General features: G+C 42.7%; 1 protein-coding gene across 10 annotated transcripts in view; it reads right to left on the bottom strand.

Moving 5' to 3' along the window:
• Positions 1-18,247, bottom strand: part of MECOM (MDS1 and EVI1 complex locus) — a 123,450-nt gene that overhangs the window by 59,845 nt on the left and 45,358 nt on the right. For 5 of the 10 annotated variants that reach the window (XM_086944322.1, XM_086944323.1, XM_086944316.1 and 2 more), the window contains exons 6-7: positions 11,382-11,538; positions 2,110-3,469 (exon numbers count right to left, since the gene is read on the bottom strand). In XM_086944322.1, the coding sequence (XP_086800448.1) occupies positions 2,110-3,469; positions 11,382-11,538 (1,517 nt within the window). The remainder of the gene's footprint in view (positions 1-2,109; positions 3,470-11,381; positions 11,539-18,247) is intronic. The other 5 variants (XM_086944321.1, XM_086944325.1, XM_086944324.1 and 2 more) reach the window with 1 other exon arrangement.

The following is an 18,247-nucleotide window of genomic DNA, read 5'->3' as shown; positions in this document are numbered from 1 at the left end:
ACCGCTATTGTTAATTCCCCAATTGCTTTAATGGAACATAGCTATCAGAAACGTTCTACATTTTCATGTTACCATAGCAAAATGTATTTGCAAAGGATATTCGCCATAGATTGCATTACAGATTTCTGTTTCAATGACTATTGCAATTGTTAATACGAATACAAACAACCTAACCTTTGTTCTAATAATGTAAAAGTAATTTGGATCACTGAACATACGTGTTGCCTTAGCAACCACAGTAGAGTGAATCACATAAAATACATGACACTTCCCCCACATTTTGTTATAATCAAAGTACTACTGGTCTGCAACTTACAATATAGAGAAGTGTACATTTATCAATCAATAGTAGGCAACAACCTTCCCAAAAGGGTATTCTCCATGCCAAGAGGCATCCCGATCTTAACTTATACATATTACTCTACAGCCACAATAATACATTGAACATAATTAAGTACCATCTATAATTGTGTACTATCTATATCGATCTATCGAAAGACAAGAGAGAGAGATACCAATATCCTTTGTCCGCTCGCAAAGGTGGTCTGTGATTGGCTTGGAGGGACTTTATAAATTTTAGCACGGTTCTTCTATTTAAGAAAGAACAGGTCCAGACACTCGTTAAAATCTGCCTCTCTGATTTATTAAAAGTGATGGCTCCAACCAATAATTACTACCAGAGCGTTTTGACTAAAGCCTTTTACAGGACCCTTGAGAAAGGCTTTGGATGAAACACGTTGGGTGGGGAGCAACTTGCTTGAATTAAATCCCTGTTGTAGATTTCAATGAATGTCTGCAACTTATTTCTAAATGGAAAAAAATGCACACACAAATACACACACCATTGAAAAGGCATACACAACATGTATGCATAATATATTGACAGATTAAGATGAGGTATACTTCCCAATGCTAACTTCTAACATCATAGAGAATTACATTAATGTCAAGGGCATAGAACATGAAGTCACAAGCCCTCTCCTATTAAGACACTTGTCTGATTCCAGGTATTAGTCAACTACTGTACAACCATGTAAATGACTGATTTGGTCAACAACCGCATTAAGGGAATGCAGTTCTGCCTTAATGGCAACCAAAAGAGATCAAGTGATTGTGGGTGGTCTCAAGCTTACAGTGATATCCGTTGTGTGCTCTTACCCTGCAAAAAGCTGCACCTTAGATGAAATAAAAAGGCACAGGAAACTGAATATTCTTTGCATTAACCTTCATCCTTCCACCCCAAAAATTCTGTGGGCAAGGAAATTAGCCACTAATTACTAGAAACTTATCAAAGTGTGGAACTCGGGGGATCCCTGGGTCAAGGCATACCTGGACCACAGCAACAATCTATACTGGTTTCCCCAAAATGAAAGGCTTGGTGTCCCCATCATGGGGCTGTACGTCTTACTAAAAAAAGCAAGGTCTCAATATCTGGTTCAAAGAATTCCATTACATTTAAAGCGCCTTGAAAGATGCTCAAAGCATCCTGGAGCATGGGCCTAGGATACCAACAAAAGAGCCGATCAACTACTAATCAAAGTTTAAGTGGCTAAATTACAAGGTCATGTCACTTGCAGGACAGAGTTTAAAGCTCAAAAAGGTTCTCAGTTACTAGTGAATGCCTTATGCAATAATGAGACTTTCAGAGCTCCCTTGCAAAACAATGTTTTCTATTCAAACAAACATCTGTCTTCTTAGCTCCAACACCAATGGGGAAATGCAAGGACCATATTTTGGGTCAAACCCCCTGCACTAAAATGATTTCCTATTTCTCCACTACCTACATTCCGATATTGGGTTCCGCATTGCTACGCCAACCATAGGCATCAGCAAACTCTTCCAGGGAGGCACGATCTACCACAATTTATACAATTATAGGTATCTCAACTGCCACATCAATCATACAAAGTCACTATGCCAATGTATACATCATTGCTTGACAATGTGCTATGAATAACATACATAGTGACATATGGAGCTACAAAACATAGGAGAAATAAATTAAAAAGGTCAAAATATGAAAGAAATGCAAGATACTCTAGACCTTAATCTTATTCAGAGGAAACAAAACACTCACAGGAAACTGCTCATGCTTAGTGATTAAATTACCTGTAAATGGGATCCATGAAGAAAGGGGTGGGCCTGGCATGTTGTAACGATGCATCAGATGTTTTTCGTTGTTCATGGTCAACTCCTTTTTTTTCACCAAACACATGATTCCTCCGGGGTTCGGGCTGTTTCGCTTCACTGGCCCTACTTCTGCTGCCCATGCTTAGATCTAGAGGTTGCTCCTGATTTGAGGCTAATGGGGTTGTTGGCTTTGAAGTCACTGGCGATATAGTCTTTTCATCTTTACGTTTTGTTGTGAGGTCAAACGGAGAGTCTAAGCTTACTTTTTTTATTTTATTTTCTTCACCGGGTGACTGAGGCTCCATTTTCAAAGGAAGCGGCCTCAAGTCTCTTTCTGGAAAAGGGTACATTGACTGAGAGAATGCTGGGAAAAAGGGAAGGGGAAACATTGAAGGGTAAGGTAGAGCACCAACTTTCTTGTCTTGCAGACCCACAAGTCCAGTTGAACCAAAGTATTTTTCCGCGATAGAAGCAATGGCTTTAATGGAGTCATTTACAGCCCCCGACACTGCTGACTGTTCTTCTATCGATGGAGAGAACACTAAATTATTGTTGTATTCTTTCCTATTATTTAATGATGCTAACTGCCGCAGAGGACTCAGTTTGTTAGTCAACAATTTACCCTTTTCTTTAAATCTCTCCTTTTCACTCTCAATGTCACTTTCCAGATCTGAGCCGGATGTAGTTTCCAGATCACTGCCACTTGGGGTACTGACCTCATCAAGATCACTGCTCTCAGAGTGTTCACAGTTTTTTTCATGGGGCCTTTTTTGTTCAGGAGTCTGTTCTTGTTGAGATTCTGTTAATGTGCCTTCACCTGAAGAGCCCTTATTACTTAGTGCCTTCAAAATGTCTTGGGAAGCCGGCAGGATCTGGGGATGCGTCGCATTGGAAGTTTGGCTTTTATTAGAATGTTCTGTGCTTGCCAAGCCTTTGATGGGAGAGCTAGTAGATATCAAAGGTGGTCTGTGGTACAGACCCGAAGGGAAGAGGCCTGGAAAGCCAAAGGAAAATCCAGGGGCTGTCGGAAACGTAAGACCAGCAGGATGCCTATTGGCACCAAAATAGTCCGCAAGCCCCATGTTTCCATGATTCATGTTCCCCATAGAAGATTTATCCATGGCGGATGTCCCATGAAGCGAAATACCTTGCCCAAAAAGTCCTCCTGCAGCAAAATGGTTCTTCCCCTCACAAAACCTCCTGTGTTTGTTAAGGGATGACGTAGTGCTGAACATTTGTCCACAGTCCTTGCACTTGATTTGAGTTCTGCAATCAGCATGCATACGCTTATGACGACAAAGGTTCGAGAACTGCGTATAGGACTTATGGCAGACTTCACCTGTGTCAAAACAAAAACAAAAATGTCAGGGTTTTAAATTTAAACTATACTGTGCATATAAATAAAACTCCACAACAAAAATGCTTGACCAAGTTATATTGTTACTTGTGGCCCTAACCTCAGTGACCAATAAACTACTGTTGTTGCGTGAAAGGTAGACTTTCAACCTCAGAGCTGCCCTGCAACATTGTGCTGCAAAGTTATTCTTCGTGTATATAGCATATTCCATGAATTTGAACAAAAATAAAAATAAAAATTAAAAAAATAAAAAAAAGAGTCCACTAATGGTATAATAAATGTTTAAAGGAGTGATGTAACCAATAACAACCAAAAGTTTCAAGACAGATTATTCATGGCAATTGGTTTATTATCAGTAGTTTTATTTTTAATTTTTTTTATTTATTATTTTACATTTTTGGGCACAAACTGCCCTGGTTTTTGTCCGTCGGAGGGGTAGTAGAAGAAAACAGCTTAACTAATATGGTATTTTTTACATATGTTGTCCCAGTTATGTGATGTTTGGGTTGGTGTTATAGCAGTGAGCCTAGCTGCCTTTATAATATGTGACACACACCAGAAATACATCCGTATTAATTCCCCAATAAATAAGTATGGATGTTGATTTGAGCTAACTTCACACATGAAAGCTACTGAACAATGTGCATTGTCTACTGAGACATATTCAACAATCTTTTCTCATGATTTCAGAAGAACTGGCAAAGTTGTACAATGGCTCTATTTTAAGCCTGTGAAGGAAGCAGAATTGAATGTATCCCATCCTGAACGGTTGGTTCCCATGAACCACAATCGCATCCTTCGACTTCCACTCACACCAGTCATTTTACTAACTTTCCTGCACTTGGAAGCCCCTGTCCTTGGAAGCCTCGCCATCAACGAGCTGTCCTATCTCAAGTGTTTACACGGACATCAAACTACTTTAAAAGAAAATGATCAAGCGCTAAACAAATGTGCCTGTGTTTATTTACCGTGCAGTCCTGTAGGAGCATCTACCGTGTTATTATTAGTGTGAACGCCTGTGAAATACATAAATTCAAAGAGAAATATTACAGCCAAGACAGAAATAAGACTGACCTTTTATATATTGGCCAGAACAAGAAAATTGAGCATTCCACAGGCTAGCCGATACTTTTCCGGATAATTTTACAGTTAGTGCTAGGTAATTTTGCAGAGAAATTTGCACTGATTATCAGTGTAATGAAGACTTTTGTACTGACTGACCAGTGCAAAAAGGATATTTTTGGGCCATTCGGTGGATGCAAAGGCTGGATAAAGGCTGCTAAAGGATTCCATAAGAGTGGTGCAATTGACAAGATCTGGCCAGTTGTACTCATCAACATCACTCATGTTACCATTGCTGGTTTTTTTTTTTTAACATCACTATAACACACATGCATACATATTGCATTCAAATTAGAAAAATCTATTGAAACAGTTTATATGCAATTTCCTGGCTTCAAACATACGTAAATCTAGTCTTAAAAAGTTTTTTTTTTTTTTATTGATGCATATGCAAAAACCTGTAAAACGCAGATGGACAACCAGCAACACGGATAATTCATATGAGTACATTCAGAGGAGGAGCAGACAAAAACTTTCCATTTGCATAGATTTCCATGATGCAAAGAAAAAGTCAGAATTCAAGGTTTGAATAATATCACTGGCCATTCTCTTTGACCATTCCAGGAAATACAATAAAACAGAAGATAGCTACCTGTGCGCATTCTAGACGTATTGTACGATTCATACCTTTTATTACTATCTAGCAGAATGTTTATGACCTGTGTCCTAAATTGCTGAATACCATTCAGAAATACAGTAAAAGTTAGCATCTATATTGCAAAATGTTCTCATGGTCATCTAGGTTACAATTTTTTTTTTCTTAGGAAGTGATCAAACTTTGAATGCGCGGATATGCACATATAAAGGTTTGGAACACCCATAACCCTGTCTTGAGATGTGAATCTAGTCGCAAAGAATTCAAGAAACGTCTGGAAATGGAGATGTTTACACTCCTCTTTGAGTAAACTCTGACTGAACAGGAGTTGTGATCAATGTTCCCTATAATTTGTTCCCCTGTGTGCCGCAGTGAATGGTCTCTGTGCACTGCAGTCAAGGCCATGTGCGTCAAAGACATGTGACAGCTCACTAACCAAGCAAGTGCGCTACCAGAATCAGTGGTATCGGTCAGAAGTGAGACAACTCACCCTTTAACCAGTTAACCGCGGCGGTAATTCCGCCGCGGTGCGGGCGTTTCCGTGCGCGGCCGGGGCTGCGTTGGCCATTGACCGACGGCAGCACTGGGAAGGTAGTGCTGCCGTCGGCCAATGGCTGACCGCAGCAAGGAAAGGGCTAACCAAAATGACACCTCAGGGCTGACCCCTTCTCGAACTCTTATCTCCTCAGCTGACTTATGTTAAAAAGTCGATAAGGGATGGAAGGACCAGGAGTGGACACTACGGAAAGTTAACAGATAGTTTATTGAGTACTGTATTGCAATTACATTTATGTAGCGCTTATTAGCCAAGGTGTTACAGTGCTTTATGGCAATCTGCACTTTGCTTGGGAGCCCAGTTAAGTGGTTAAACCAGTGGTTATGTTTGTGAAGGGTTTAGACTAATTCTCTCAGGGAGACCATTCCATGTCTACATGTTCACTCTAGTGTCTTTGAGGTGGATCACAAATATTATCAGTTAGGTATGATCTTTAGTGAGGGTGGGTATAGGAGTTCATTCAGATGGTCAATGCAATCAGTAGACAAGCTAGAGCACATTAGATATTGCTAGGTTGCAGGATCCGATTTACCCAGAAGGACCAGTTTCAAGCATTGGGATGGGATGTGGGCAATTCGAACAAATGCAATAACATTCCTATGCCTTCCAAGGAGGGAGGCGCAACAATTAGAAGTCCCTTTATTTCGCCTCACTTATTCTTTTTCTATGTGTGCTGCATTCAGTAGCACACATAGAAAGAGGAAAACACCTCCCGCGAAGGGTTTTATGCAGGCAATCACCCCTACAAAGCAGACCCCCTTGCGCCATACCACAAGGGTGCCTGTATTGGCTCATGACAGCCCATCATCCGCCAGCGCAGGGGAAATGGACAGGAATGAACCGTGTCTTGTAGACACGGTGCATTCCTGCCCTTTTCTTTTGATGCAAGGCGGCACAGCAGGAAGGCCTACTGCGCTGCCGTGCATCAAAATATTGTAAACGAGGCCTATAGTTTTTAAACACAAGTCATTGTGACTGCAACCGCCGGCAAAGGGAAGTCTGGGAGGTCCATAGGACCCCCTTTACTCCCTGCAGAGGGCTGCTTAGCGGGGGCACACTGACAGTGCGCCACCTTTTAAATGGTGCACCGTCAGTGCGTTTCCGAAGGGCTTCTTGGACTCTGCTCCCGCGTCTGTAATATGGCTCGGGCGCAGAGTCAAAATAATTCCCTCATTTGCATAGGGCACGCCCCTATGCAAATGAGGGATCACCCTCTGTTGATAGCGCTGGTGCTTTAAGTGCACCTGCCCCTCGGTATTATAGAAGGGGTACGCCATATCTGTCATGTTCAGGGCTTTCAGTGGGATGAAAAACACTGGAGGGGAGGGGGGGGGGGGGGGGAGGGGGGGAGGGGAGGGGGGGGGAGGGGAGGGGGGGGGGGGAGTATAATACATTGGTGCCGGCCACATGCACTCTGGAGGCACCCATCAGCAAAGAGTTCGGCAGGTGTGGTGGCACTTTGTTGGGATATGTATATATATATATATATATATATATATATATATATATATCTCATTGAGAATAATAATTATGTAATGTATTGGGGAAATGATCTTGATTTCGAGGTTTCCATATGCCAACACCTTTACCAGAACGGCTACCATGTGCCATGTTTGACAGTCACCGCCATCAGTGACAGCACTGGCTAATCGCTGTGTGTCATAACAGTTCACAAAAATAGACGAATCCCACACGTCATTCTCTATAATCCAAAAGAATGGCAGTCCGCCGACAGCTTTCCTGCAAGTCTACCACGTCGCCTTCCGTCACGCCACCACCACGGACCACAATACCCCAGGTGCACTCGTTCATCTGTCGCTTAGGGCAGTCGTATTCTAAGAACTGGGGAAGAAGCTGGCAGTTGGGCCTGCATATTTGAAACTTATTAAACAGATTAGGCGCCATTTTGAATGCGTTCAGCCTATTACAGCATGTGGTTTCCATTAAAAAAAACTTGCAGAATTTGCTAAGACAGTGAGCGATTGCTTTTGGGCTGCTAAGTTTTTCACTCCGGCTCGGGCCCTGCGCTGTAACAAGAGACAGTTGCCATAAACAAGCCAGTAGGTGAAACCTTGGTGTGTGGGCTTTTGTTGAAAAACAGATATCAACTAAGTGAAAAAAAACGCATAGACTGACACATGATCTTTCAATTCTCCAGCACTGCAATTACATGGCTATTAGACATAATTGCTCCATGGTTTTCTGCCCATCACACCACGTTAGAAGAAACCATTTGAGAAAGTATTACACTGCAAATGGTTTGTTAGTTTCCTCGAGTTTTAGGAACAGCGGCGGTCCATTACATTGTCAAAGCTTTTTTTAAAACATTGGCCCAAAAAAAAAGCACTTTATAGCTTTTGTTCACGTCAACAGCATTATGTTTTCTGTACAAAACATCTAAAACGATAACAGTAGTATTTTTTTTTCTTCAACGTGGATAAAAAATGCTTACTTTAATTACAAACACGTGCTTCACAATTCCCCTATCTAGAGGTAATATATCAGACTATATATTTAAATGTTAGCAAGGCACCATCTCTAGAATAGCATAAGCACCCTTAGATATATATGTATGCCATGTAAGGAGCTAAAGGTTGTTAACCATACACAGCCCCTGCCTGCTGGCAGCTGCCGTACCTTTAAAGAATTTCCTCTTTGACGGTGAATGGCTGGCCGTGCTGTCACTCGGGGAGCTGGGGCCAATCTATGTGATTTGTCAAAATACTTAAAGAAATGTCATTCATCCCTGCACCTATGACAGTTAACATTTAAGTTTTTTTAATCTTACAGACCATTAAGGTTAATACATTTCTTTCTCTTTCTTAGATTTCCCAAAAAAAGGCAGCAAAGTCCTAAACGGTCACGGACAGTTGCGAGCTGTCTCCATTCATGTAAGCCAGTCTAACTGTCTGATACTTAAAGGGTTTCAACGGGCCAGGTACCATCGGTACAGGTGCGTAATCAATGTTGTCGTCATTTCTTGCACAAGCACTGTTGTGCAAATAACTAATGCACCACGTGCAAATGTATATATCATGCACTTAATGATTTGTGTTAACACATAAGAAAAACATGTAAGTTGTGCACGAGCTTGTACGCGGCTCTTAATGCAAGTGTGAACCACTAGCATCCTGGATTGAACTCAACCCTGTAGCCAATTCCCACACTCCAACACCTTATTTCCCAGCTGTGATGGTCTGCTCGTTTTCTTTTAACAAAAAGAACAATTGATGGACGGAATGCCGAACAATGTCAAACACTCACCCCCAGTACAAGTATCTGGCCCAAAATTCATTGTTTTGTTGCTCACCATCCCAATTTGGACGTAGCCATTCGCAAATCAGTCTTGACCCAGCTCCCCATGGGACAGTCCAGCCCAAACTGCTGGGCCAGGCCCTCCCTGGACCAGAAACAAGCATCCTAGGACTGGTTTCAGGGCATCACCTCTCATCAGTGAGGATAGCTTGAATCCAGTGGCATGACGAGCATGGGACCCACTGGGTGAATGTTTGACATTGCTCCACATTCGGCCTATCAATTGTTCTTTTTGCCTCTGTGTGGGACTGTATGCCCAGACGGGGGTCCCCTGCTCTCCATGCCACTGGAGTCAAGCTAGCCTAACTGATGAGGGGTGATATCCCAAAACTGGTCCCAGGATGCTAGTTTCCAGTCCAGAGAGGACCTGGCCTGGCAGTTCGGACTGGACTGTTCCCATGGGGAGAAGGGTGAAGACTGATTTGCATATGGCGGATTTTAAACTGGAATGGAATGGTGAACATAAAACAATGGATTTAGGCCCAGATCTCGGACTAGAGGGGGAATGTTTGACATTGTTCAGTCCATCAAATGTTCGTTTTGCATTTTCCTTCAACTGTAATGATCACAAAATAATTGATTTTGTTTAAATTATCGATTGATTTATACCCTGGTCAGACTGAAAACAAATTAGGAGGTTTGTGGGCAAGGTAGTGCTCCAGCCCTCGCCCATTTAATCTTCATTTAGGAAGTGTGAGAAGAAAGGCTCAGTTTTCAAAAACTGTAGTGGTAGAGAGAAAACGTAATATATGCATCCCCAGTCGTGCTCTCCCATGGCAGCTCTCTTATTCTCCCCGCACCATCGCGATTTCTAACTCACTAGAGAAACTGGATTCTCTCACTGTTAACATCTGATTTTTAACTAATAGCCCAGATTACTTTAACTTACACCCCCAATTTCTCTTCATACCAAACCCTCTGCTCTCAGGGTCTCCAGTGGAGGCCTGCACATGTATGCAGTGGAGTTTGTATTCTCCACACTTCAAGCACTGAACACAAAAACACAAAACCTAGATTCCTTCCTCCTGCACGGTCTATACTAAACCACTTAACTTCCAAAAATGTCCTTTTTGCCCAGTCTCCCCACCTATCATTTAAACTCTCCACTTTTCCTTCCCCCAAACTCTCCGGGTTTTACCCGAACCCTCTGCACTTCAAAAGTTACTCTATTTATAGAAACCCCACACTTCAGCCAGCATGCCTAGGACATGATGGTGAATGAAGCAGCAGCTCTGGTTATTCATTCTTTAGAAAATTATGCCACATTCAGCTTCTCTAACAAAAAAATGAAATCCTGAAAATCGTATCAGGATCATGTTATCCAGAATCTTCCACATTTTGAAACACCAGCTATGTGTAGTTTCCCCAGGAGGTGTTATCTGTGTACGTTTTAATGCAATTTTAAAACCGGTCCCAGGATGCTTGTTTCCGGTCCAGGGAGGACCTGGCTTGGCAGTTCAGGCTGGACTATTCCCATGAGGCACAGGGTCAAGACTGATTTGCATATGGCTGGGTCTAAACTGGGGATATGGTGAGCAAACGACCGATGGATTTAGCCCAGATCTATTAACTGAGGATGAATGTTTGATTTGCTCTGCATTCCGTCCATCATCTGTGTGTCTTGTGCATAAATTGAGGAATTCAAGCCAGATATAGTTATGTGTCCATGAACGATACCCAGTACTCACACGTTGAGCTTAGAGTAACTATGGTACATATGTACTATGAGGCAGGCATTTTACAACTGAAAATACTGCTACATACAATATGGCACAAAATCTTGAGGGGGTGAGGTGGGTTAGAGTGACAGGCAGATATTTTACAGGGTGGATGACGGGGATAGTCTTTTTATTTATTAGGATATTAATTTAGGAATATGAGAATATTAAAGCCTATAAATAATAATTCTGATTGGTAAAGCACAAAAGTATCACCCTTGAGGGTTTCAAGGCGCTGGAGGGCGTAGGGGAGATTAAGTGAGCTATTGGCCAGAGTCACATGTTGTTGAGCTGAACTGCCACCGGGGATCGACCAGTGAGCCCCAAGCTCCGGAGTCAGCCGCTCTGGTCACTGCGCCACACCTCTATCCCCTACCCACATATTGCTTAGGCTGTTTTCTTTAAAAACTTAAGTTTGTATAATTTTTATACATATCCCCATGTTTTATTTTGAACCATGTGCATAACAATTTGTTTACTAATAGCAGCTTATACAGGTACCACACAGTACAACAGTTAGTAAACCATCCATCAAACACAGAGTGCACTTTTAATGAGCACTCTTCATAGCAATCTGGAGAAACTTACATATGAAGGGCTTGACACTGCTGTGAATGTGCTTGTGCTGCTTAAGACCAGATGAAGTGGCAAACGTTTTGCCGCACTCCGGGCAAGCATGGGCGCGCGCTCCAACGTGCTGAGAACGAATGTGCCTCTGCAGGTTGCTGGGGTCAGTGAAAACCTGCTAGGAAATGAGTACCGATTAGTCAATAAACCAAACAATGTAGCATTCATGGTCCTATTTTAATGCCAAAACTTTAACCACTGGTCTAATATTTGTTCATCTTCATCAGGACCAATAAAAACAACCCCCTTGCGAACAAACCTAGGGCATTTGCACCAAACAGTCTGCACAATTTTCAACCAAAATTTAAGACATGCACATTTTTTTTCTCTAACTGTAGACAATTATCTACAACATAATTTCATGCAAGAAAGGAGAACAATATTATTTGATTCAGACAAAAAAATACATCTTTTCAGGACAAAAGCAACATCTATGAGAAATCCCCAATTCAGAATCCATTGAATCTGCCCCAAATTTACAGTACATCGATTGAGGATTTGCAGAATTTGCTAATTGAAGAATTTGGCCCAAATGAGGACTTAAAGCAAAACAACACTGGCACATCCCATCCACTAAAGACCCACCCTCAAGCAAACATCTATCCCAGGAAGATCTCTCTCCCCGAACAATTCACATCTACCACAACATCCATTCCTTAGATCTTCCCAATGCCCATCATTCCTCTGAATCCCCATCTTCTCGCGCTTCACATCTCCTACCAGCCACTTCATGGGATCCATGGAGATTTATTTAACATAGGTCCAAAGCGTCAGGTCCAAAAGGTCAGATATTCAGGATTCTATTTTGGGTTTCTTATGTAAATATCATTAACATCCAGCATGGTCCAAGCATTGCTTGACCAACCTTGGGCATCTCTAATACACCCAGTCATGCCAGCCTTTTGGCCCAGTGAGGAAATGCTCACTGATGAAATTTGCTTTGCCGCTCAATTCACGAGTCCCACTCCTGGCAATGCCAGCCCAGGCTTAAACCCTAACAATGCTGCTCAGGTAGAAACACTATACTCCATATATATTCATCTTATTATTATTATTATCTGGCACCCTGACGAGCATCGTCGCTGCATAACCTGAGGAACCACATAAAAGACCATCCTTCAGTATTGTAGATGGGCCTGTGAGGTTTTGGTGCATAAAAGCTTAGCTCTTGTGTTGGTCCACACACACTGACTCCATCCTGTTTTCTGTCATATGTCAGAGATACTGGGCTACAGAAACAAGGTGTTCTTGCCTTTGTGTACTTACCATGACCACCCAACAGACCACAGAAATGATTCGGTCACAGAAGCAGGGGTAGGTTCATAAATGGTCTCCATAAATCACATCCTCCGAGATCTCGCTTACGCATGCATATAAAGACATTAGGGGTGCGTGCCCCTCAACCCGATGACTAGGAATATGCACTGTAGTTTGGAAAAAGGCTGCAGGGCCCACTTCGCTCTCTAGAGCTCTCATGTTCTCCCATACTGTAACCACTGGCAACATACCGACTCACAGGCTACAACCAACGTTAGTGTAAATTAAACACCAGACCACTTTTGGACCACCCCTAACACCCTCAGTTTCCATGCACATGAGCTTGGTAGAAGATCAAAAGGCTCTCTCACCCTTGCCGGTGCATCCTCCACTTCTACTACCTACATATAAAGCTTTATACACAACCACATGCTTGACATAAAGTCAGAAGTGGATTAATAACTATGCTGTCTACTGTCGTGGTCAGCCCACCATTTGCAGAAGACTACAAACGAGACAACAGCACAAAAAGGCCAAGAAATGTATGCCTGCTGTACAGCATAATAACTGAATACAACAAACAAGAGAAGAGTCTGATCAGAACATATCTCAAATGACTGGGTCGTGTAGGCACTTTTTTAAATCCAACCAAGCAATGTCAGAATGCAGCAGCACCACTGGCCATAACCAACCACCAAGCCTTCCTACAAATCATCACCATTAAAAACACAGGCAGCTTATGTTCAGCACAGAAAAAAAACTCTAACACTGCAAATGAACAGATGAAGCCATCAAATCCAGTACAGGCCTTATTTAGAAGGGATACTAGTTTGTGACGCAACCGGGCATCAGCAGTAAAATTCATAGATGGTCTTACAAAAGGCATCGCTGCAAAACCGAGCATGTGAGGAGAGAATCAACCAACCAACACTCCAAAAAATGATTTAAAATATCAAGGTCATATTTCAGCCAGGGCTGCATAAATCCAGTAGGTCAATGTTAGCAATGAATATCAGGATGAGCCAGCTAGTTTCACAGCAGATGGCCCTCTACAGCACCGCTCTGTTCTAGAAATAACTTTGTAAATATCTACTCAATCAGGTTAATAATTTTACTTTTCAAACGCAGAACACACAAAACAGTGCAATAATACATGTTAATGCATGGGTCAAGGCTTGCTAGTAGGTGCCCGGCTATAAGCCTAGTTTTTTTGCCAAGAGTAGTCACAAAGTCATTTATGAGCTCAATTGCCCACATTCAGTGTACACGTTCAATTCACACCTCATTTGTTTTTTAAGTTCTACTACCACTATTTGAACACCATTATGACCAACACCATTTCCTCACTAGTTTGTGGACTGCCTCCACATTCTGTCGCAGACAGCCGCCACATTCTGTCGCAGACTGCCTCCACATTCTGTCGCAGACTGCCGCCACATTCTGTCGCAGACTGCCGCCACATTCTGTCGCAGACAGCCGCCACATTCTGTCGCGGTCTGTCGCGGACTGCCGCCGCGGTCTGTCGCGGACTGCCGCCACATTCTGTCGCGGACTGCCTCCACATTCTGTCGCAGACAGCCGCCACATTCTGTCGCAGACTGCCGCCACATTCTGTCGCGGACTGCCTCCACATTCTGTCGCAGACAGCCGCCACATTCTGTCGCAGACAGCCGCCACATTCTGTCGCAGACAGCCGCCACATTCTGTCGCAGACTGCCGCCACATTCTGTCGCAGACTGCCGCCACATTCTGTCGCAGACTGCCGCCACATTCTGTCGCAGACAGCCGCCACATTCTGTCGCAGACAGCCGCCACATTCTGTCGCGGTCTGTCGCGGACTGCCGCCGCGGTCTGTCGCGGACTGCCGCCACAATCTGTCGCGGACTGCCGCCACATTCTGTCGCGGACTGCCGCCACATTCTGTCGCGGACTGCCGCCACATTCTGTCGCGGACTGCCGCCACATTCTGTCGCGGACTGCCGCCACATTCTGTCGCGGACTGCCGCCACATTCTGTCGCGGACTGCCGCCACATTCTTTCGCGGACTGCCGCCACATTCTTTCGCGGACTGCCGCCACATTCTTTCGCGGACTGCCGCCACATTCTTTCGTGCCGTGCTTGTGACATGCAAAACCAACCGGCTTGAAAAATTGCTGAACACTGTACTGAAGAATGATCCCGCACCTGCATCTGCTTACTTCTGAAGAAGGGACTTCCATGGTCCTTAATACGAACACGATGTGCCAGGTTTCTACTTCCATTGTTGCCCAGTGAAAGGTAATACAACATGAAACACATGGGAGGCTTTCGTTATAAGACAGGAACAAACTTCAGTTTCGGGGGGGTGGTTTCAAACAACCTATTGCTACCAGGCCAGTACTGAAAATTGATCGACTCGCCTAATATGGAGGAACCACTATAAATCATCCTGGGTGAACACACAAACGTTTCTATTGTTGGAGTTAACTTACGGAGAACAGCTGAAAATTTAGCACATCAGTGGCACACACTCACATAATTCAACGGAATTGAAAGAGAACAAGTATTGGTAAAGCCAAGATGTCTGGCATTGGCTGTTAGTCTTTTGGCTTTGCCAATGTTCCTTTTGTTTTGCAATTTGTTTTATTACAAAACTTTGTTGCTAGGGGAGGGTGATCTTCAGGCCCCTACTAACAAAAAATAAACATTGGCTAAAGCAAAAATAAATTTCGGACTCAACAAGCATATATTGCTGTAGTAATTCCTGGCACAGACGGAAACTTCTTTTTTCACTCAATGAGAATAACGGATGTGAGCGCGCCTACTGTCCCATGCTGTAGTGAACGGAACTAATATGGGAATGACAGCAGACCAATGGATGAAGAGGGCAGGATAAAAGCCACTAAATTTAAAAATATTATACGTATTATTTTAATAAAATCAACGTCTTGGCAAATGGCAAACCTAAAAATTCAATCAAAGTATAGGTGAGACACTTCGAACACAAACTTCTACAATAATTACCAGTTAAAAATGTGAAGCAGATAAGAGAAAGCTTTATGAAATGTTTACAAAAAAAGCATTAAGTATGGTTGAATGAAAGATGAAGTTTGATTTGTAGCACAAATAAGAAGCAGCAAACCAGGAGGCCTAGCTGCAGTCTAAAGAGGAGGATTCCATCCTGATGATTTTGTGCATCTTAATCTCATCTTCAACACCCACAGAAAAATCAGAAAATGGGGCTCTGAGGGGAAGTGACATGCTAGTGGACAATCTTGGGGGTGGGGGGGGAAATAACTAAATAAATTGCGCTGTTAACTGAAATGTTGTAAATAACGAAGTCCTTGAGCCAGGTACATTTAATAAGCTGGATTTAATTAAGCTTAGTTCCAGGTTAAGTTCGAAGTATTTGAGTATAAGATAAGAATAACCCCACCAGGAGTGGCCTCCCTGCCACTCAGCCTGCCTGCCATCAACTGCCTCTCCACACACCAGCCAGGCACCCAAGATTCTATGATGACATCAGGCATTCCAATACCCACACCAGCTGAGCAGCAGGGAAGTCACACAAGCTAAGTATAACATATCCCCCTTCCTTGGGGAAACAACATTCAGAAGTGGAAGAAGGAAATGTGAACAACTATAAAAATATACAATGAAGATATACCAAGCATTGTGAAAAGAACACATTTAAATTGCATACTAAAGAGAAAACATTATCTCCCAAAATAAGCAAAGCATTTTCAAACTTAACATTTACATTGCCCATCCCCCTCCCTCATGAAAAATAAAAAATTAAAATTAAAACATGCATAAATAACACTAGTTATATAACAATTAATGCATGAAAATTCAAAGAAACCAAATAAACTGCACGGGGAACTCACCACCCCAAAACCTGACCACTATAGGGTACTCACCACCCTAGACAAACAAAATAGAGCACTCACCACCCACAGACAACTACACGGGGCACTCACCACTCCAAAAACTAGCTACTATAGGGCACTCACCACCCAGCATTCCAATACCCACACCAGCTGAGCAGCAGGGAAGTCACACAAGCTAAGTATAACATGAAAGTAAAGGGCCATTGAGTTGGAACAACTGATAAAATGGTTATGTGCAGCCCAGAAAAAGAAATGAAGAATACACTTTTATAGTCTTAGAGCCTCCGTGCAGTTAGTTCAGCCACAGAACACTTTTCCCATCTTTATGCCATTTACCCACTTGGGGTCACTCCAACATGCCTTTTTGTATCTTCTCTTACTCCACGCCTGCACAGTATCTGTCCCAATTTCACAACCGCTACACTAGAGAGCCTGGCGAGTAACCACCAAGGTTGTCTGAAAGAGCACATTACCTACTACAATATCACAACAGTGGTAGACATGCACTAGGTGCTGGTGGGCCATAAGACTGGGATCCCTAACCAAAGAACCCTGGAGGGATAACCCACAACATGGCCTAATTACATTACATTGGAGGGTTGCAAGTTCTCTCTTCCCGTACAAAAATGGAATTATAGACTTTACAACTACATCACCCACTTATTCGACCCAGTAGAAAGATTAATGCAAACCCTCCATCAGGCTGGCGAATAATCACAGCTAACAGTCTACCTAAGAACACAACGTGCTAAGCCGTCAAGTAATCATCACCACCCTTTGCTTACGGCCCAGAGTTGAAAAGCACGCTACGGCGTTAAGTACAGTAACAAGGACTGACAAAGTAACTTTAGATCAACCACACCTTCACACCTGGGTTAATAGGTAGCTTTGCTTAACTTCACCTCACCAAGCTATAGACTACGTCTCCAACCTTTTCTATAAGGAGAACTACTTCTGAAGGAGCAAAATAGTCCTGAGCTACTGATGACTTTGACAATTGTTGCAGTAGGAAGCACATTAGAGCCAATTACAGTAATGTGCACATTTTGCAGGACTGCTAGTATTGGCCACCCAGATGTATGTCACAATATTAGCTATATATTTTCATTTTAAATTAGATGTGAAGTTAAGAACCTGCATACAATTATACTTATCTTTGTTTACTTAACTTCATGATCGTGCATTATAGTCTGGCTCTTTTTTGGACAATACTTAAAATTTAACATTGAAATAGAACGCCAACCACCTTGAAACATGACAGCAGTGTCAGGAAGAGTAAAGTTTTGTCGTAATAAAATGTCTTCACATGACCAATGACATAAAAGTCACAACTGTAAGTGTCCACTGGCACACAGGAAATTCAGCAAGCTATAAGTCTCCACAATTTGGGATGAACTGTCATTCAAAGAGCAGTTTTAAATAGGTTTTGGATTTTCAGTCATTTTGTTTTCAAACGTTAGCATATCACTTTATCAAAATACACGATTTTGTATCAAATATGCACATTCTATTTGGGGTTAACACGCTCAAAGAAAACATTGTCTTTTTCTTGCAAAGTGACCTTATTCAACATGGCTAGGGTATACCCTCTGAATTAAGTACTATGTTGTTCTGCATCTCAAGGAGCTACTTCCAGGGTACTGGCGAGCTACCGGTAGCTCCCGAGCTACTCGTTGGAGACTTATTTGGGCCCCACAGCCC

This window comes from Lissotriton vulgaris, chromosome 11, assembly GCF_964263255.1.
Source record: "Lissotriton vulgaris chromosome 11, aLisVul1.2, whole genome shotgun sequence".
Lineage (NCBI taxonomy): Eukaryota > Metazoa > Chordata > Amphibia > Caudata > Salamandridae > Lissotriton > Lissotriton vulgaris.
Note: the sequence above shows the minus strand (reverse complement) of the source record. Positions and strands in the feature narration are given on the sequence as shown.